Source organism: Canis lupus, chromosome 7, assembly GCF_011100685.1.
Source record: "Canis lupus familiaris isolate Mischka breed German Shepherd chromosome 7, alternate assembly UU_Cfam_GSD_1.0, whole genome shotgun sequence".
NCBI classification, from domain to species: domain Eukaryota; kingdom Metazoa; phylum Chordata; class Mammalia; order Carnivora; family Canidae; genus Canis; species Canis lupus.
In genome coordinates, this window is record NC_049228.1 from 57348803 (window position 1) to 57371352 (window position 22550).

General features: G+C 37.9%; 1 protein-coding gene across 5 annotated transcripts in view; it reads left to right on the plus strand.

The window, feature by feature from the left end:
* Positions 1-22550, plus strand: part of GAREM1 (GRB2 associated regulator of MAPK1 subtype 1) — a 201541-nt gene that overhangs the window by 153013 nt on the left and 25978 nt on the right. For all 5 annotated transcript variants that reach the window (XM_038543581.1, XM_038543582.1, XM_038543583.1 and 2 more), the window contains exon 3: positions 5320-5450. In XM_038543581.1, coding sequence (XP_038399509.1) covers positions 5320-5450 — 131 coding nt within the window. The remainder of the gene's footprint in view (positions 1-5319; positions 5451-22550) is intronic.

The window sequence follows — 22550 nt, forward strand, 5'->3', positions numbered from 1 at the left end:
ACATCTGCGGACCACTTAATGACTGTTTGGCATACATGCAGATCCTCCTATCACATTAGGAAAAGTTTTCTAAAATACTGATCACAAATTTAAACTAAAGTATTATGAACTCATGGAAAGATGGTATCATTTGTAGGTTTTCATAAACTATTTACCTGGTTTAATGATAGTTTGAATTGTATTCAGATTACAAATCTACAATTTATTTTCCTATTCTTCTAACAGATTATTACAGAAACTGGAAATGTTGGCAGAAATTGGTATCTTTGTCAGATGGTTCTGGGCATTCTAACCAAATGGACCTATAAATTTGAGTTCTCACTGAAAATGACTTTTGTGCTCCTGTATATTACATTCTAATGCTCAAACATTGTCTGTTTCATCCTGGAAGATAACCTCAACTGTTTATCTAATCTATTCTTTGGTTGAATTGGTTCCTAAAAAGTATTACCTGAGGGTCTGTGCACTTTTCCGAAAATATTTTTTAAGTAGACCAGCAACACAACATAGCTTTCTTTCCCTGATGAGTGAAAACATTCCGCTAATGTTCAGAAACAGACAAACCTTGCATATAGTCGTGTAGTTCACCTTTTATTTATAACTTTGAAAACCTGTAGTTACTAATATGTTGCTTTAGTCTTGGGACTAAAGTAATTTTCTGTCTTTTGTTCAATGAACATTTATTAAATGCCTATTGCATGCAAGGTATTATGTTTCCCTGAGTTCAGACATGTTGAATTTGGTGCTAATGAAACTCGAAAGTATAAATATCAGGGTCATGAGATCAAGCCCCATGTCTGGCTCCAAGCTCAGAGAGGAGACTGCTAAAGTTTCTCTCTCCCTCTCCCCCGGCCCCTCCCCACGCTTGCTCGTGTTTTCATGCTCCCTCTCTCTTATTATCTCTAAAATAAATAAATAAATCTCTAAGGAAAAAAAAGAATACTCACTGCTGGCAAGATTGTAGTCCAACTAGGACCTTCTTCCATTCTGCACATAGAAAAAATATAAATTGACTACCGATAGAAATATAAATTGGTTTAGATATTTTGGAAAGCAGGATAGTCAGGCATGTTAAACACAAAGGATTGTGTGATGTCCTTTGCTTTAGTCATCCTGCGCTAGAAAATGTATCCCACAAGAGCAAGCCAGAAAGGAGAAAAGAAAAATCTCTGTGCCTCTTGAAAACTTCCAGAAAGGGAGCCGAGGGTTGCTAAATGGTTAGTTGTGCTAAGTATTGAAAATCCTCTCAGTCACTCCTCACTGCAGCCTCTGCAGCCTTTTGAACTGTCTCCATTTTACAGGTGAGGAAACAAAGCTCAGGTGGATTAGTCATTTGTCTGTATTCTGAAACCTGTCAGCAGCAGAGTTTGCCCTAAGTTAGCCTTAGCCTAACTCAGCCTCATTTTGCAAGAATAGAAAAATAGTTAAATCCATTATGAAATGCGATGCAAACATTCTAAGTGTAGTCGCGTGGGGGAATGTCGGAAAATACAGGGAGATGAAACTGGAGATACTCCATAATTATGAAGAATTTGTACAAGGACCAAGTAGATTAGAGACAAATGAGAAGTTTAATTTGTTATGGAGGCAGAATCTGTTTAAGTAAGTAGTACTGATATTGCTTTAATTTCTTAAATTTTTAATAATTGTGTTATTTTTTGTGAAAGGTATAATCTGACATATTGGCTGTATTTTTAAATGTTTCGCTCATACTCCTCCATATTTCTAAAAGGTGTATGACCTGTTCCATCATATCTAGGTGCATCCTCTACATTGTCCTCGTCGCCCATCCCTTAACTGCTGAAAACTCTCCCTTCAAGGTCCACCACCAGCAAAATCCCTATGTCCTTAGACTCTTCTCTGAAATTACATTTACCTTGTTAAATCCTAAGCTGGGTATGCCCTGAAAACACCACTTCCCTGAAGCCCTCTCAGGTGGCAGCTCCATTTGTTCCTCCGAAGTAGAAGGGATGTAAGTGTTCTCTGTGTTCCTCACTGCTCCCTTGACCCTTCCATCTCTCCCCTCCCTAGAAACTCTCAGCTTTAATCTCTCATCCTCAGACTCTCACCTGTTACCGCATCTACTGCACTTAGGATCCCTCCTCATTTCTCCATAATTTTCACTCCTGCTTCATTGCCTTCCCCTCTAGCATTCCTTCTCTCTTCATTCTTGGGGATTTCAGTGCATACACATATGATGCTTCTAATACCCCTGGCCTCTTAGTTTCTCTAGCTACTCGTTACTTCAACCTTTACCCCCATGGTTGCCTCCTAGATGGCATCATCACCAGCCACCATGTATTTCCATTATCTCAAATTGCATGCCTGCCACTCTGACCTCTCTTCTGCCTGACTCTTGAGGTCACTCGCTCCAGAAATTCAACTCCACCAGAACCCACTATCCATTGATTCCACTACTTTTCACCCTTATTCCTCCCTACCAAGATGTTGGGTCCAACTCAGGTTCCACGGACAGTCATTATATTTGCTTTCTTGCATACATCCTGCCTCCTCTGCCCCTCCTTCAGGCCTCATACTCACTTGGCAGTTTTACAGTCCTGGTAGGATCCAAATCTCGCCCACTCTGTGCCAGCCCCTGTCTGTTACACATTGGGTTTCACTCTTAATTCATGACCATGATCCTCAAGTGGAAACTGGCCACTGTCCAGCAGTCATGGTGTGTCATCTACTCCCAGTGGATTTTTCTAGTCTTCTCCTCTTCCCTTAGCCCTCCTACACCTTGTCTCTCAATCTTATAAGTGATGCTTTCCTTCCAACTTTTGCTGGAAATATTGAAGCAATAAAGGAGAGCTTCCACCAGCTTCCACTGAGCTCTCACAGGTGAGCTCCCACTGAGGGCCAGCCCCTCCACTTCTGTGTCCCCTCTGCTGCCCACAAACATCCCCCGTTGGTCACTCCCATCAGTAGCCATCGTATTAAGGAAGACAAAAACACTCCCTTGATCGTGCTCTCTTCAGTTACCACTTTGTGTCTCTACCCGTTCAGAGCAAAACTCCCCAGACGTCACCTGCTGTCCATTCCTGTTATTCCCACTTCTCCCTTCTCAGTCTCTCTTAAATCCAGCTCTGTCAGGCTCAACCCCAACTGTTCCATTGCTTCTGTTGAAGTCCTCAGTTAAATATACAAGTTGCTAAACCTGACAGTTGCCAGCTCATTTCAGAGTCCTGTAAGCAGCATGTGACATTACTCTTGCTCCTTGAAGTGCTTGAATCTTGAATCACTGGCTTCTTGAATGCACCCCTTCTGGACTTGCATCTTACTCCCCCAGCCATTCTTTCTTAGTCTCTTGGGACTCAAACCTTAGCCTTCTTCTTTGTCTACACTTAAGCCCATGCTCATCATCATTAAAGTGCCATGGCTTTAAAGATCATCTGTGTGCTGATGACTCCTAGACTTACTCTCTTAGCCAGACATCTCTCTCAGCTCCACACACATGTTCATCTAAGAGCTTTTGGGATATCTCTGTATGCCTAGTAGATATCTCAGACTGAACCCCTGATCTTACCCTCATCTGTCCAAATCTGCTTCCTTCAGCTGCTTGGTCCAAATTCATAACACTTTCTCACCTTTTCCAAACCCTTGCCATCTCACACCTGGACTGCTATAGGAGCCTCGTAACTGTTGTCTGCCTCTGTACCTTGCACTGTCACAGTGTGTTCTCGAAAGAGCAGCCAGGGTGGTCCTTCTATAACATTGGTTAGGTCACCTCTTCACACATACCTCCTGGCAGCTCTCCATCCCACTCAGATAAAGAGCTACAAGTCTTCAAAGCTATACAAAATCTGACCGTGGGTTATTTCTCAGACTTTCTCTTCCCTCTTAACCTTTCACTCACCCTACTCCAGCCACACTGGTAGCATGCCAAGTGGGCAGCCACCTGTGTCCACCTGCAGGTTTTTGCCTGGACTATTATTGCCTGTGATTAGAATTCTGAGAACACACCTCCCAGTGACATGAAAGGTCACCTTCTCGGCCATACTACTCTGGCCCTACTACCCTACATTCTCTATCCCTTCACTAGCTCTATTAATAATATTTCTCTTCTCCTGACCTATTATATACCTAGCCATTTATTGTATTTATCATTGTCTCCCGCTACAATGTAAGATTCAGGAAGGTAGAGGTTTTTATCTGGCCTATTTATTGACTTCTCACCAGCATCTAGGGTAATGTCTCCCCCTAATAGATGCTAAAAATAAATAAATAAATAAATAAATAAATAAATAAATAATAAATAAATAAATAAATAAATATCCTGAGAATATGAATGAAAGTTTCCCTATTTCTGCCTGATGCCCCAGAGACACATGCTGAGAGGTCTACCTCATTGTAGCTTTTAAGTCCTTCTCCAGTGTTATATTGTAAACAATGTTCAAAAAAAGCCCACCAAGAAACACTACATCTTTGGCTTGATTACATAGGGTCTTTTATTCTAAACTGAAAATAACTCCTTTGGAATGGAGCAGAAGTGTCATAAATATTGAGAATATATTAACAATAATAGATCCTTGGAATTTTTAGGAGTACATTCAGATCTCCCAAATTATGGCTACCATGATGGTATATTCTTTCATGAACTTCATACAGAGCAATAAAAAAGAAAGAACGAAGCCACATGTTGCTCCAGATGCCAACTGGCTCATCTCCAGGCTCACTCATTGGGAGGAGGCTCATCCCCTGGCCCAGTCTAGCTCTGCTCAGGCTTCACAGTTGCGCGGCAACAACACCACAAATTATAGCAGCTCACAAGCCCTCAGCATTGCCCACATATTGTTGAAAGCAAGAATATCAATTCTGTGAGAGCCAAAGGTCCACTCTTATTTGATCCTACCTGCAAAACTTTTAGATACTAATTTTTTAAAAAATTAGCTCCTCCAGGTCGCTCAGCCTTCATTTTAGAATATCACACATGTGGGCGTTTATAATAACTAAACAACAAGGTGATTACTTTGAAGAACAAAATAAGCAATCATTTGTCACAGAGTAAGTTTCCACTCTGAGAACAAATTACAAATACTCATCCATTCAGTTTGATTTTGGTTAGCTGGCAATAAACTCTTGATGTGAACAAAAGATGAAAAAGAAAAAATATATGTTTGTTTTTCGTTTTTAAACTGATTTTTCGATATATATTCTAGTTGAAGAAAACCTTGTGCCCTGGTAACTTTTTCATCCAATGATAATGATCAGAAGCCTTCAACAAGTAAGAGTGGGAGTGAGGAAAGGGGATGCTGTCGCCACGATGACAGCTGTCCAGCATAAACATCTCATATCTCTTCTGTTTATCATGTGTTTTAGGGCAATTCAAGCTGCTGGAACAAGACCGAGATATAAAGGAACCAGTGCAATATTTCAACAGTGTGGAGGAGGTGGCTAAAGCATTTCCGGAACGCGTATACGTCATGGAGGAAATAACGTTCAACGTGAAGGTAGTTCTAGAAGAACCAAATATTTATCCTCACTGAAATCATATAACTCTCAGGTCATTATGTATACAGCAAGTTTCCCTTTGTGCCTCATAGGAGAGTTCCATCCCCCTAATGGGTTAGTGTCAAGAGACCAAAACTGGTCTTTTTGAGAACTACATGTGCTGTAGTTGACCTGACTCTCCAACAGGTTACCATGTTAACATTATCTTGTGCTAGAACAACTGTCAAGGCAGATCTAAAGATTTTCTTTTTTAATTTGCAGTTTATTCTCTAATATGTAACAGTTGTTTGGCCCCTCTTCTGTGAGGCTGAATGCTCCACTTGTGAGAACAAGCAGAAGGCACTGGACACCACTAATACTGCACATTTATTTATTTATTTTTAAAGATTTTATTTATTCATTCATGAAAGACAGAGACAGAGAAAGAGAGAGAGAGGCAGAGACACAGGCAGAGACACAGGCAGAGGGAGAAGCAGGCTCCATGCAGGGAGCCCGATGTGGGACTCGATCCCGGGTCTCCAGATTCACGCCCTAGGCCAAAGGCAGATGCTCAACCACCTGAGCCATCCAGGTGTCCCAAATACCGCACATTTAAAGAAAAATAGAAACTTCCAGAGTATGCCCTGACATCAACTCAGACGGATTTCATCCTTTGCAGACTATCTCTATCAGTACATGCAGGGAAAATTGATGGGTAGAATGTTGCCCATAGGTATTTATCGATCTTTGTTCCTCAGAGGAAAGCTCAGTAATGTTTATTGTGCTGTTTTTGTTTTACATTCTTAATGGGTCAGTTGTATCCCAGCTCCAGAGTGAGTGAGCTCCTTTGGCTAGACTTGCTATGGAAGAGGGATTTACCAGAGAAGTAGTGTCACCGAGGCTCAAGCTTTTTGCCTATGAATCTGCTGTGTTTTCTTCAGCAACATGCACAATTATGCTACAACATTCTAGAAAGTGTTCACATTGAAAGCATTAACCTCATTTCGGCAGGAAGTCCAACTAAGTCATATTCTGTAAACATTTCAATATTTTGGGGGCAAGATGCCTGCTTGTTAGAAATCCACTCTATGTGAAAAACAGACTGCTGGGTATCTTGGTCCAAGAATGCAACAGTGTCTTTGTGGATGAGTCACTCCACCCACACTCCTCAGGAAAGGGGGAAATGCCTAAGACAGCCTCTTTATTGGAGCAACAGTTCTGCCCATTTGATCGGCGAAGCCAAGTCATCCTTCCAGTTCTAGAATACAGCTGCTATAGTCCACTTTCTTTGCTTTTATTGGTAAAATGGGTAAATTTTGTGCCCTGTTACATTCTTTACTATCTAAATTATGCTTGTATTCAAAAATATTTAGAACTTCTAAGCCCTTCAATAGCTTAGTCTAAGAGTCCTCAAGACAACTTGAACTTATCTTGAAAATTTGTGAAAACATGTTCATTTTTAAACATACCAAGATTTGGGACGCCTGGGTGGCTCAGTGGTTGAGCGGTTGCCTTCAGCTCAGGGCATGATCCCGACTGGTGTCCTAGGATCAAGTTCCACATCACGCTTCCTGTGAGGAGCCTACCTCTCTCCCTCTGCCTGTGTCTCTGCCTCTCTTTGTGTCTCTCATGGACAAATAAATAAAATCTTTAAAAACTAAAATAAACATACCAAGATTCATTGGTCAGAAGTTAATCAAATCCTATTTGATTCTTGTCTTGATAGGATTTAAATCTTTCCTTAAAACTTCTATGTAAAATTAGCTAAATGGAAAAAAATTGTTTAGAAAGGAAAGTTAATCTTTAAAAAAAAAGATTTTATTTATTTGAGAGAGAGAGAGAGCAAGAGAGAGCATAAGTGGTGGGGAGGGGCAGAGGGAGAGAGAGAAAGCAAACACCCCATGGAGCAGGGAGCCCGTGGTGGGCCTCAATCCCAGGACCTTGAGATTGTGAACTGAGCTGAAGTTAATACTTTTATTTTTTTTTTAATTTTTTTATTTATTTATGATAGTCACAGAGAGAGAGAGAGGCAGAGACACAGACAGAGGGAGAAGCAGGCTCCATGCACCAGGAGCCCGATGTGGGATTCGATCCCGGGTCTCCAGGATCGCGCCCTGGGCCAAAGGCAGGCGCCAAACCACTGCGCCACCCAGGGATCCCTGAAGTTAATACTTTTAAACTCTCCTGAGAGAAAACTTTGCATTTGCTAATAAATGAAGCATAAAAATTTTTTATGATTTTTTAAAGATTTTATCAAGTATTAAAATTTAATATTGTCTTTTGTGGCATATTGTATTTGTAAAAGATTTTTTTAAATACCTCAAACAGCTGTTTTGTGTGTGTGAATTTGTATGAAATCAACAATGATTGAAAGAATACTGAAATCAATACAGTTTGTTTTTTTTACAAAATACTATGATTGACTATTTATTCAAACATACACAATAGAGATGCCATTTAAAAATTCAGCACACGTGGGAACCTGGGTGGCTAAGTGGTTGAGTGTCTGCCTTCAGCTCAGGTCATGATCCCAGGGTCCTGGGATTGAGTCCTGTATCAGGCTCTCCACAGGGAGTCTGCTTCTCCTTCTACCTGTCTCTCTCTCTCTCTCTCTCGAATAAATAAATATTTTTTAAAAGAATCATCATAGCAATGTGAATGTATTTAATTAGCACTACTGACCTATATACTTAAAAATGGTTAAAGTAATATATTTTATATATATATTACCACAGTTTTTCTAAAAAAAAGAAAAAAGCCAAAGAAAGGTTCAAAGGCACAGACAAATGGGTAAGTGTATGGAATACAAGTTTACAGCATCCATAAAGCTGACTGGACTTGGATTGACTTCCTATGCTATGCATACATAAATATTTAATACCTCTAGTCTATTACTTATAAAGTTTTAATATGCTATCACATCCATCCAGCATTAATCATTAAGACATCGTTCAATTATATTCAAAGAATTGATCAATGAACCTCAGGATATTTGTACAAAGAAATACACAGAAGTCTGTGTGCTTAGTGAATAAACACCCAAGAAAACAAATAAACCAAGAAGATTTATGGAAAGATGTTTGAGTACTACCTGGACCTCCCCTCCCCCACAAAAAAACAACATTGGCAGTCATGGTCTTTCAGAATTGATCATAATGGGGGTGCCTGGGTGGCTCAATGGTTAAGCATCTGCCTTTGACTTGGGTTGTGATCTCAGGGTCCTGGGATCGAGTCCCGCATCAGGCTCCCCACAGGGAGCCTGCCTCTCCCTCTGCCTGTGTCTCTGCCTGTTTTTTTTGTGTCTCTCATGAATAAATAAATAGACTCTTAAAAAAAAAAGAATTGATCATAATATGCATGTGCATGTGTGCAGTGCTTAATGGGAGAGCTAAGTGCTATTTTGGTTACTGCTTTGCCTGGAAAGGGAGAAAAATAATAAAAAGTAGTACAACAGGGGTACGTGGCCAGCTCAGTTGATAAAGCATATGACAGTTCAAGACCCATGTTGGACATAAAGCTTACTTAAAAAAACATAAAAACATATTCATAAGTACAGCTATTATAAATAGTATTAAATAGGTAGTGTTAAATATTATGTAAGTATAGATATTATCCAGAAAGCAATTTTTTAAGTGATAGCAGAATTCAGACTTCCTTGCAAAATTTCACCTTTTACTCTCCACTTCAAATTAGGGCATAAATTAGACCGAGAGGATAAACAACTAAAGAAATGACTTGCAGTTAAGAATTGGCAGCTAACTGGCATCTTGGGAGTCAAAAGGCACAATTATTATTTGAAAGAAAGAGATAGGTATATATATGTAGTTATATAAGCTTATAATAATAACAAATAGAAATGAAGCATAGTAACAATATGGAGTAGAACAGAGATGTTGAAAGATTGGGAACTCTATAATGTTGTGAATTTTAAGACTGTTGCAGAATTTTAACTAAAATTTTGATAAATAGGATTAGTACTGTTCATAAATTTATTTAAAAATAAGCCATTCTTGGGGCACTTGGCTGGCTCAGTTGGTGGAGTGTGTGACTCTTGATCTTGGGGTCAAGAGTTCAAGCCCCAGTTGGGCATAGAGATTATTTTTTTTTTAAATTAAAAACAAATCATTCCTTTTATCTTGAAGTTAAATATGTCTCTAAAAGATGCCTTGATGTGTTTGAAATAATCTGCCTGATTGCCCCATCATTGATTTAATGCATGAAGTGAATTAATATATGTTAAATGTTTAATTCTTTAACCAGCAAATATATTTTAAGCACCTTCTGTATGTCTAGGCACTGGAAATGAATAGTGAATATGCAAACCCTGGAGATTATCATCAATTGAAGTGGCAGACAATAAATATACAAGTACAAATACTACCTCCAAATAAGGAGATCAAGGAGCAATTGGGTGTATAAGTTTGGAGCTTGGGGCAGGGAATGGACTTGGGGTATATGTTTGGAGCTCATCAGCTCCTAGATGGCATTTGAAGGCATAGAACTGGCTGAGTTCATCTACATCAGTGGTTCTCAATCAGGAGTGATTTTTTATTTTCCTCCCAAGGACATTTGACAATGTCAAGATAAAATTTTGATTGCTACAGCTTGGGGAATGGTGAGTGCTACTGGCTTCAGTGGGCAGAGGACAAGGTTGCTGCTACAAACTCTACAGTGCAGGGCACCTGGGGGGCTCAGTGGTTGAATGTCTGCCTTTGGCTCAGGTTGTGATCCCAGGGTCCTGGGATTGAGTCTCTCATCGGGCTCCCAGTGAGTAGCCTCTTTCTTGCTTTGCCTAAATATGTCCAGGCTGCCTGGCTGGTTCACAAGTGTGTGACTCTTGATCTTGGGGTTGTGAATTTCGGCCCCATGTTAGATGTGAAGATTATTTAAATAAATAAACTTCTAAAAACAGACAAAAGTAAATCTAAGTATGTCCATTTGAGTGGGTAACTAAGGTGGTAGAAACAGAAAATGGTAGATGAGATGGTCAAGGAGATGAAAGAATATGTGGACAGGTAGCCTCTTGCTCATCATTTGTGTACATTGGTTCCAATTCCTCCTAAGCAAATGGGATTCAATATTTTTAAAACACAGTCACTTGCCTCTTTCATAGTCTCGTTTATCATCCAGTTTTTGGTTCCCATGGTGAGAGTTCTGTTTTTATTTACTTGCTTTACTGCATATTTGTTGTTTTTTTTTTTTTTTTAAGACTTGTTTATTTATTTTAGAGAGAGAGAGCACATGAGCATGGGGGAGGCACAGAGGGAGAAAGAGAGAGAATCTCAGGCAGACTCCCTGCTGAGTATGGAGACCAACTTGGGGCTTGACCTGACAATCCTGAGATCATGACCTGTGCTAAAATCAAAAGTGGGACACCCACAACTGAGCCACCCAGGATCCCCTGCATATTTGTTTTTAACTGTAATAGGCATTTTCTTTCTTTCTTAATTATTTCTTTTAGTTTTTCATCAACCATCTCTATCATTATGTTTACTTCCAGAGTCAGAAGATGTCCTATTTCAGCTGGCTACCCCATTCCTCTACATTTTAATAAGAAAAATAGCCGCACAAACAATTTTTAGGCATGCACCATTTTTTAAATAAGCTGCCGTGAACTAGAGAGCAGATTGGACTGTGTAGTGTAGCTCAGGCTCTGCATCTGGAGCTGAGTTCAGACCCCAGGTCCAGGCATTGGACTATGACCACAGAAAGGTCACTTGACCCGTTGAGTCTAAGGTGTCATCACCTACAAAACAGGGGTGATTCTACCCTCCTCAGACACTTTTAATGAGAGTTAAATGAAGTAATGCACTAAAGTGATTTGCAAGTTGCTAGTATAGGAGTTGGCAAACTATAGCCTTAGGTTAGGTGCCTATTTTGCAAATAAAGTTTTATTGGGATACAGCTGTCCCATGCACATATGTGTGCAGAGTCTGTGGCTGCTTCCACAACACAACAGAATTGAGTAGTTGCAGCAGAGACCATATGGCACACAAGCCTAATATCATTACTGTCTGGCCCTATAAGAAAAAGTATGCCAACCCCTGATTCAGAACATAAAATCATACTAAGTTTTGCTTTTAAAAAAAAAAAAAAAAAAAGTTCCCACCACAGATTATTTCACTTACTCTTTATTTAGTACTTTGTACCCTGGACTTAATATTAAAAACTCAGTACATAGTAACTGTTGTTGTTGTTTCAAAATACCCCTTAACCTCAAATACTTTTTTGGAAACTTATTATACTGGTACCCAGTGAATTATTTCAGATGTCTGCCAGCCTTTTGAACTAAAGCCCAATAATGAGAAATTTTCCCACACATATACTTTCTGCCATCAAAATAATGACTAACAAATTACGTCTTAATTTCACTTCTGTCTTTACCGAGATGTGAGCAGAGGGAAGAAAAGATGGCCTTCAATTTGGCATTGGGTAACTTGCCAGTCTCTCAAAGTGCATAAGACGTATTCTGACTTCACGGCTCTCACTCAAAAGCTTTCTGCATTAAAATTAGTGCTCTCAAGTCAGAGAGAGTCCAAATACCCTAATCTGGATGCTATAATGTTGCTATTTTCATTCCAGCTAGTGAGGTCCAAGGTTTCAGCTGTTCCAGCATAGATTTTCCCCAGAGGCAAAATAACAAGTTTGCATTGTCTCAACTGGGGGAAATGCCTCACTGGGGAATAGTGAGATTTCAGGCGGACCTGGAACATAGTCACTGCTTCTGCCTACACCAACCTCTTAACCATGTGGTCTGGGGCAAGAGCTGAGCCCACATTCCTGTCACCTGCATATCAGCTCGTGATTACTGGGTTTGGCACCTGTTTTTGGCAGGGGTGGCAGTGTCTAGCGGCAGAGCTGTCCTAATGGGAGAAGGATTGCAGTGTTGTCTTTTTTTTTAACAGGGAAAAAAAATCCTGTAAGATTCAGAGAACTCAAATGATGCTGAGCTTCTCAATACTGCAAAACATGACCAAGAATAAAATAAAATATTATAAATAATCCAGCACGGCTAAGGAAGTTTACAGACAAGATTTTTTATAATCATCATATTTAGATCTGGAAAGGCCCTTACACACTGCTGAGCCCTACTTCTTCTTTTGACAAATAGAAAACTAAGAAACAGATGTTAGCTGACTTCATTGATTCACACGAAGCCACGAAACTACTTAGCAGCAAAGCCAGGTCTCCTGATTCAGTCAGGTCATCTTTGTGCTCCCCTGAATGCTATTTGTGGGTGAGATAAGACTCACGATTGTGATCAGAATATCCTTTAACATTGACACAATAGCTTGCACAGTTAATTCATTTTCTTATTTAAAAATCTAAATAAATGTGTTCAGTAATTATTACCCAATCAAATCCTTCTGTCTTTTGTACTTTGGAAGCAGCTATATTCTTATACACAGGACTTGGAAGCTTTTATGAATGTTAACTTACAGATTTTTAGATTTTTCCTGCTGCCAAGTATTTAAAAAAGAAAATCCTACAAGTTAACTTACTATAAATATCAGTGTAGCATGTATCAAAACAAGCCCTTTTGAAAACAACAAAAATACCTCTGTAAAATAATAACCCAGAATTTTTTAAGTATTAACTAGTATTATCAGAGAAACCAGGCTACATACAGTTGGGCTCTTGCATTGTTGCATGAAGAGGTGGTAAAGATGCACCAAAATGGTAATAATGCACCATTGAATAAATAAGCAAGAGTTCTAAATTTTAAGGTGAGTGGTCTGTGCAACTTAATACTGAACTTTGGAATTTTTTTTTCCCAAAGCTTCCAAGTTATTGAGAATCAGCTGGTTCCCCACCACCACCACCACAAGTCACAGATTTGAGGCAATTCATGTGCCTTTTATCTTAACCTATTAGTTACCTCTTTTAAAGTTACCATCAGAAAAAGAAGAAATAAAGCTCTTCCCCTTCTACCGACTAGTTAGACTGCATCTTATTTCCATGCATAAAGTAGTTAACAAATTAAACATATGTTATTTTCTTTACTCCTTTTAACAACTACCGACAGGGCCTTGAAAATACATTAATAGGGACACCTGGGTGACTCAGCGGTTGAGCATCTGCCTTCAGCCCAGGGCGTGATCCTGGAGACCTGGGATCGAGTCCCACGTCAGGCTCCCTGCATGGACCCTGCTTCTCTCTGTGCCTGTGTCTCTGCCTCTCTCTCTCTCTCTCTCTGTTTCTCATGAATGAATAAATAAATAAAATATTTTTTAAAAAAGGAAAAGAAAAGAAAAAAGAAAAGAAAATACATTAATAGGTTTGGGGCTGCTTGTGGTTCTCCTCTTGTCATAATTATTTTATTCTCTGACATCTTTCTGATCATTTTATCTTTTAGGCGAAAACAATGTGCCCCCTAGACTTTGTTCTGCATCTGTCGGCCATCCTATGGTCATCCTGTAAAGTAATAGAAAATAGTGGTGCTGAAACATTAGAGTTCTTTGGGGAAGTGTCTGTGTGTCTGTGCATGTGTGTGTGGTTTTAAGAGTGTAGTTCAGGCATAACCACCATTCCTAATTTAAAATACCATTCCTAGTGTTTGTCATGACAGTTCTGAAAAAGCATCTCCTCTGCGTGTTGTAAGATTATAATAATCAGAGAGGTGAGTTTTTCTTATGAGGTTTCAAAATGAATAGGGATCATTTGCTCTGGCATTTTCTACCTCCTTGCTGGCACATTTAGAGCACAAGTAATTCTAGTTAGCCAGCTTTTGGGAGAGCTGTGAATTTTATCAAAAGTTCTGTCCAAAGAACTATAATTTCATCTCAGTTTCCTAAAATGTATAATACTTTACTGCTGTCTTAAAGAAAAGCATTTAAACAAAAGTGAAACTTCTCTCCATCTCCTGAGATGTGTAGGACTTTTGTCTTTATATGGAGAGACCATACACCCTGAGAACTGGGTGTTTTATGGTTCCATTCCAGTTGTTTGTTGCCTCTTATATTGGTTAGAATACCTGCCTTAATTAACCACCCCTGTTTTCCAGTTTTAATTTCCACTTCTATTATGCTGTGGGCTGATAACCAGGTTGGATGGAATTTTGATTATAGGGGAGTGAGTGTGCAGACTTATGGCCCTAAAAGGCTTTTCTATAAGCCCTAATATCAACATCCCATCTTTTTGCCTGCTCAGAGACCTTTAACTCACTGCCTTGTTCTTGGCTATATTCCAGAGAGATCAGAAATTATCGATTACTGTGCAACCTGAATTTTGTCAGATGTAAGAACAAATTTTTTAAATGAAGATTGAATGGATTTGGAGGTAGTCAATTTTTATTTTTATTTTCCAGTTGTTTAAAATTGCATGTTTTCTTTACCATGAGTCAGATGTCCTTTATTTTCAGGATTCATTGAGAATGATAAATTGTATACAATTGTGAGGCTAATTATTTTAGTGTTTGAAGATAGCCAGTGGGTTTTTGTTTTTGACGGTGTTTGGGGGGGGGGGGGGTTGTCTTTTTTTTTTTTTTTCGTCATCTAAGGTTTTGAGACCTTGTCTGAAAAACTATCAGTTTGCAAGCCCTCTGCTGTACCATCACAAATTAAATCACTGTCATTGTATTTGTCATCTTTGCCCTATTTCCTGCTTAAAAAGAGAGAGGGAGATACTCGGGATTGACATTTTTCTTAACTCTTCATGCCCCTTTTTTTTCTCCTTTTCTGCCATTTTCCCAAAGGAGAGAGTTGCAGAAATTAAAGCTTTGGAGGAAATGATTAATATTAATCAAATATTAGTTATTTAATCTAGCTGTCAAAACAATCCTGATTTTTTTTTCAAGAGTTGGAATTTTAACCTCTATTACATGTTTGATCTTTAGAACAAGTGTTCTTAGGAAACAGATTATCTATTGTCAAAGCCATCTGTGGGTGTGCGTGTGTATAAAATTTTATATGTGTTTTAAAATGTTGCTTGACCATGGGGTATTAATTCTGAATGGTATTATGAACAGTCAAATCCTGATAGTTTCCTGGATTAGACCTATTAGAGTTGTTTAGATAACACACTTTGAATTACTTCCTCTCAGGAAACCTTGAAACTGGAAATGTTAACCAGGCACGCATACCGAAGCACTTAGGCAGAACGCATTGTTTCTTTTGCTATTAAAAAAATAAAAAAAGGAAAGAAATTATGCAAATAAATCACATCTGTGGAAACCAGAGGAGACTGTTTGGCTCAACTGCCAAAGGAAGAGCATTTATTTATGAGATTCTTCCTCTGTCACTGACAGTGACCACAAGATCGGTCGGGACATTAGTCTCATAATTTATGCAGAACTAATTGCCAGCCTTAATGATGACATCAGGTTTGGGAACATGGAATTACAGATTGTACTCACATATGTTATGCATTTTTATGTATAGGAGTAGGAGTAACTTCCTTTAGAAGTACACACATACACAATAACATAGACAAAACTATTGAATGTGCCCAGAGAGTAACATTTAGTAAGGATAATTTTGATCTGTTTCATCTGTGCACATAGTGTCTGATTAGTGTCTCCCGAGCAGCATAGATATTCTCTTTCAGCTCATCTGGTGTGTGGGACTCACTAGACCGTATGATCTCTTCATTCTATAAGGTGTATGTTTATAAAAGTAAATTAGGAAAAGTATATTAAGTATTGATTTAAAAGAGCTAGTAAAAAACATATGCCTTGTTATTCCTTCATATTTGAGAAGTAGGGTTGGCTCCCTGTATGTTAATTGGAAGTAGTTTGTTGTATGAGTGAGTGTGTGTGTGTGTTTCTCAAGTCTCATGAGAACCTTTTCTCTCAACATCTCTGTCTCCATCCTGATCCAAATGGATGAACTGCCAAGTTGTTTGCAGAGTTTCACCAGAAAGGAAGTACAGCAGAGCATCTGAGCGTTTTGGAGACTAGTCTATCTTAAAACAGTATATTTTTTTGAATCATTTCAATATGTTCACTTCCTTTGGGACATAACTGTAAGGTTATTTCAAGCCCTATTCTGACATTAAGTTTTATTCTGGGATAACACAGTGAATAAAAACTTGAGCAATTCTTCAGTACAGAAGAAAGGATAATGCTTAAGGTAGTGGTTTGGGCTTAAAAACAGTAGTGGATAGAAATAGAAACCAACATACATACAGAGATGTGAAAGGTAATATGAAACAATTATTAAGAATTTAAATATTGGGGTACCAGTGTGCCTCAGTCAGTTAAGTGTCCAACTCTTGATCTCAGCTCAGGTCTAAATTTCAGGGTCGTGAGTTGAAGCCCCATGTTGGGCTCCACATTGGGCATGGCGCCTACTTAAAGAATTTAAATGTTTTGGGGGCACTTGTCTGACTCAGTATAGCATGCAACTCTTGATCTCAGGGTCATGGGCTCAAGCTCCATGTTGGGGAGTGTAGAGCTGATTTTTTAAAAAAAGAATTTAGGGCAGCCCTGGTGGCTCAGTGGTTTAGCACCACCTTCAGCCCAGGGTGTGATCCTGGAGACCTGGGATCAAGTCCCACGTCAGGCTCCCTGCATGAAGCCTCCTTTTCCCTCTGCCTGTGTCTCTGCCTCTATCTCTCTCTGTCTCTCGTGAATAAATAAATAAAATCTTTAAAAAAATTAAAATTAAAAAAATTAAAAAGAATTAAAATGTTTTTATTGTTTATAAAAGTAATAATAACAAGAATGGCCTCCATTTATTGAGAGCTTACCACTGTGGGAAGTTGGTTTACATATATTGACTAAGCTTGTGAAATACAAAGTGGTGTTTTCATTTTATGGATGAGGACAATGAGGCTCAAGAAAGCAAAATGCTTTTCCTTAGGTCACCCAATTGTGAAAGCAGATTCAAACTTCACTTGTAATTAACTGAATCGTATTGGCCCAATTCGCTTCCAAAGGCTATCGTTCTTTTCATTCATCTATACCTGGGTTCAGCAAACTTTTCTATAAAGGGACCAAAGAATAAATATGTTAGTTTGTGCTCCATACAGTTACTGTTGCAGCTACTCTCAACATTATCATTTTCAAGTGAAATAAGTTATGCATAAATGAGTGGACACAGGAGTGTCCTAATAAATCTTTATTTACAATGTCAGATGGTAGGTCTGATTTGGACTATACATAATAGCTTACTGACCTCTGATTTGTATTGTTGTGAACATAGCTAGATGCTAGCTAAAAATAGAAGCTTATCCTTAGGGTTAAACTAAAATTAGAAGTAATAGCAAGTGAGTCTTTTTAAAACTTTTCTATTTAAATTCAATTTGCCAACCTATAGTATAATACCCAGTGCCCATTAAGTGTCCTCCTTAGTGCCCATCACCCAGACACCCATCCCCCCACCCACCTCCCCTTCCTCAACCTTTTCTTTGTTTCTGAGTTAGGAGTCTCATGGTTTGTCTTCCTCTCTAATTTTATCCCACTCAGTTTCCCTCCTTTCCCTTATTATCCCTTTCACTATTTCTTATATTTTACATATGAATGAAACCATATAATGATTGTCCTCCAATGCAAATGAGTCTTTTTAAGGACTCTTGGTGACCAAAGTCAACAAGAATAGCAGGAATAAAGTAACTGAAACCTTGAAGTTACAGGTCCTGTAGGAAAAGAAAGTCAGCCCTCATATGTTCCAATGACTGTAATTTATAAATGATTTATTAGGTTAAAAAAAATCTTAAAAAAAAAATCTTTAAAACTGTCAAGGTCATAAAAACAAGAAAAAAACCCAGAATCTCACAAAATCAAGGACTGCATGTAGTGTGGTATCCTAGTTTGATCCTGGAACAGAAAAGGGACATTAGTGGGAAAAAAATAATGAAATCCAAATAATACGTTGTGGCTAATAGTTTTGTATTATTGTTCATTTCTTAGCTATGATAATGTGCCATGGTTGTGTGGAATGTTAATAGAAGTTAGATAAAGGTATATAGCTTTGCAACTTTTCTGCAAGTCTGGAATTATTCCAAATAAAAAATTAAATTGTCTTTATTTATTATTAAATTATTTATATAGATTCCTAAACTTAACTCTAATATAGAAGCCCCAGTGAATACTGAGTCTGAAGGTAAATACAGTTAAGTTGAGGTCTCGTTAAAAATAATATTAATAACACTTAATCTGAGTCACCTAAAATGGACTTTAAACCATAGGAGCCTGAAGTGCCATTAAAATAATACTGTGCTGCCATTTATGTACTGATAATGCCTGCTACGGAGAAGTGCACTCCACTATGGAAACAGCAGAGTTATTTGTTTGTTTGTTTGTTTTTAGAGCACTAATGTGGATTGACAAATTGCTTGTTCCAGAGTTTAAAATTATATAGAAATGACCGAGAATAGTGCATGAGAAATTATTTACAATGATTCTCACTGCCACATCTTCTAAACACATACTGATGATCACTGCTCAGTAAATAACATGAACATGGCCACTTTATCCAGATACTTTTTCCTTAACATAAAAGAAAAAATTGGGGCACCTGGTGGCTCAGTCTGGTAGGCATCTGCCTTCAGCTTAGGTCATCCCAGGGTTCTGGGATGGAGCCCCATATTGGGCTCCCTGCTTAGCAAGGAATCTTCTTCTTCCTCTCCCTCTTTTCCCTACTCATGCTTGGTCTCTCTCTCTCACTCTCAAATGAATAAATAAAATCTTAAAAAAAATTGATCTCAGCCTTAATATAAGCCTGGTACTAAAACCTGGTAAAAAAAATAAAAATAAAAATAAAAATAAAAATAAAATAAAATAAAATAAAATAAAATAAAATAAAATAAAATAAAATAAAATAAATAAAACCTGGTAAAGATAACATAATAGAACTATAGACTAATTTCACCTATGACTAAGATACATAAGTCATAGATAAAATAGTATCAAAGGGAATCATGCAATATAATTTTAAGCACACAATGATCATATAGAGATTATTTCAGGCATGTAGGGTTGTTTTAATATTTGGGAATCTACTATTATAATATAAAACCAGGACATCAAAGTTAATAAATATATGACTATTTTATTGGATGGAGAAATGGCATCTGATTAAAAACATTTTTTTAGGATGACTGGGTGGCTCAGTTGGTTACATGTCTGACTCTTGGTTTCGGCTCTGGTCCTGATCTCAGGGTCGTGGGATCAAGCCTGTGTCAGGCTCTGCACTCAGCACTGATTCTGCTTGAGATTATCTCTCCCTCTCTCTCCTCCCTCTGCTCCTTCCCCTGCTCGCACTCTCTCTCTTTAAAATAAATAAATGGAATCTTTTTAAAAAATAAAAAATTTAAAAAATTTCTTCATATTAACCTTTAGAAAACTAGAATTGGTAAGACACATTACTAATATGATTTAAAAATCCATCTCAGACCAATGAATTTCTCATATTTGATATTAAAACACTGATCATAATTCACATTAAGATATGGAATAACATTCTCACCACCACAGTGTTGTCAGAGGGAAGGGATGAAAACAAAAAGATGAAGATGAATTTTGCATTGGTTACATAAGATTTAATCACTTAAGAGTCCCAAGATAATCAACTGGAAAAAACTCTTACAGTGAGGTAGGTTACTGGTCATAGGTAATAGCAACAAACCATATGCAACACCTGTGAATGAGCAGCAATGTTCAGGGATTGATAATGAAGGCAAACTTAATTACTAATACAGGAAATAAAAGATCTCAAGAAATGATGAGAATCACCATGTGCCTATTTAGAAATATTTTGATGATGTCACTCCTTGCCAAAACAGCAGGTAAATGCACTTTCAATAAAATTATTAATGCAAACCATAGACAAAATGATTGTGAAGTTCCTCTGGAAAAATAGGCAAAAATATCTAAAATTTTCCTTTTGTCATGTTTTGATCTTTTATTTTGAAAGACTTTCAGTCTTAAAAAATTGTTGCAAAAATAATAGATCTCTCTAAATACTATACCAAATTCACTAACGTTTAACATTTTGCCACATTTGTTCTATCGTCCTCCACCCCCCCATACACATGCAGACAGACAACTTACATTTTTCCGAATCGTTTCAGAGTGAATTACATACATTGTACCCTTTACCCCTTAATACGTCAGTGTATATTTCCTAAGAATAAGGATATTTTCTTATGTAAAAATAGTACATTCAGGAAAGTTAGCAATGATGTGATACTCCTTTACAGTCCATCAAAGTGTACTTTATAACATTTTTTTTCCCTTCCAGGATTGCATATTGCATTTATGTTGCATTTTGTTTTTAACTCACTTTAATCTGGAGCAGTTCTTCAGCCTTTCTTGTCTTTCATCACGTGGATGTTTTTAAAGAATATGTACCAGGAAAAAAAAAAAAAGAATATGTACTGGTATTTTAAACAGTGTTTCTCAATTTGAGTTTGTTTGATATTTCTTCATGAGTAGGCAATTAAGTTCTAGTCATGCATTTTTAGGTGGAATGTTCTGTAACTGAGGTCCTGACCTTCCCAGGGAATCACACAGAGGTACGCACATGGGGATATCTGTCTGGTTATAATAAATCTGATCACCTGGTCAAGGTATTGTCGACTTTCTCCACTGTGTAGTCACTTTTTCCTCCCTTTGCAATCAATAAGTATTCTGAGAGAAGACACTTTTAAGACCATGCAACATAACCTACTCTTGAGTCACACTAGTCCTATAAATTTAGCATTCATTGATGTTTCTTGAATGTACCAATCTTGAATCCCACCGCTTGTCTACATTTGTCAGCTGTTCCCCCATTGTTTTCACTCATTCATATTTTTTCATATTTTTGTTAACAGTATGGACTTAGACATTCCTACTTTGTTCAGCAGATTCATTGCAGTCTTTATGTATTGTGGTGCTCAGATTGTCCTAGATTTGGCCAGTGGAGGCCAGTTCAGGCCGGCTCCAGTGTCCTTTTGACATGTTCCTGTCATCTTAAGAGCACTTCTTTATTTTCTGGCACAACAAAATGTTCCAAACTCATCTTGTACCTTTCCTGCCCTAGTCCTGGAATCAGGCATTTCTCCAAGGAGCCTTTTCATAGAAGATGGTTTGGGGCTCTAGATATATTCAGTAATAGTGGGAGTCTTTGCTTCTAACCCCTTAGAAAGAACAAAGCTAAGAAATAGATGTGTGCATGTATAGTTTCCTAAAATTATGAGTTAATGCCAGTATCTCCAATTTCAGTCAGCCCAATGGAGTTTTCTCTTAGCTTTCCTAATTCCATGTTTCTGTCTTCCCTCCACAGTGAAAATTCTGATTCTCAAAAGAATACATTTACTCATTGGTTTATTTCTACAATATGCGTAAAAGTTGTTTCAGAATCCCTGTACCACTCTCATATGCAAAATGAATCTATCAAAAAGAGCACAGTATTTGGGGTACCTGGATGGCTCAGGTGGTTAAGTGTCTGCCTTCAGCTCAGGTCATGATCCTAGAGTCCTGGGATCGAGCCCCACATTGGGCTCCCTGCTCACTAGGAAGTCTGTTTCTCCCTTTGCCCCTACTCATGCTCTCACTCTCTCTCAAATAAATGAATAAAATATTTTTTCAAAAGAACCAAAAGGACATAGTAGTATTTGTTGTTTTTTTTTCCCTTCTAGCAATTTGTAGTCAAAGCATTTTATTTTATTTTATTTTATTTTATTTTTATTTTTTTTATTTTTTTTAGTCAAAGCATTTTAGAGTTACTTGGATGATTTCTCTGTCTCTGTCCCCTGTGTGATTAGTTTATTCATTTGAAGTAAGCTTGGATTCATCTGTTTACATTTGCATTTAGCCTTCAGTTTCTTGTAACTTTTTGTTGACTTAATTTTATTTTTTGAGTATGTTAGAACATTAGCTTACCTCCTAAACATCAAAACTCTGAAGCTAGGTACACTCAAAATGGTACTGATTCCTCCCTCCCACTAGGTTCCTCCCTGCCTTAAGTACCAATTTCATTGTTTTCTGGTTTGTTTTTCTTCTAGTCCTTTTTTTTCTTTTTATAAAATACATACAGATTTTCCCTTCTTTCTTTCTTTTTTTTTTTTTTTAATTTTTATTTATTTATGATAGTCACACACACAGAGAGAGAGAGAGAGAGAGAGAGAGGCAGAGACACAGGCAGAGGGAGAAGCAGGCTCCATGCACCGGGAGCCCAACGTGGGATTCGATCCCA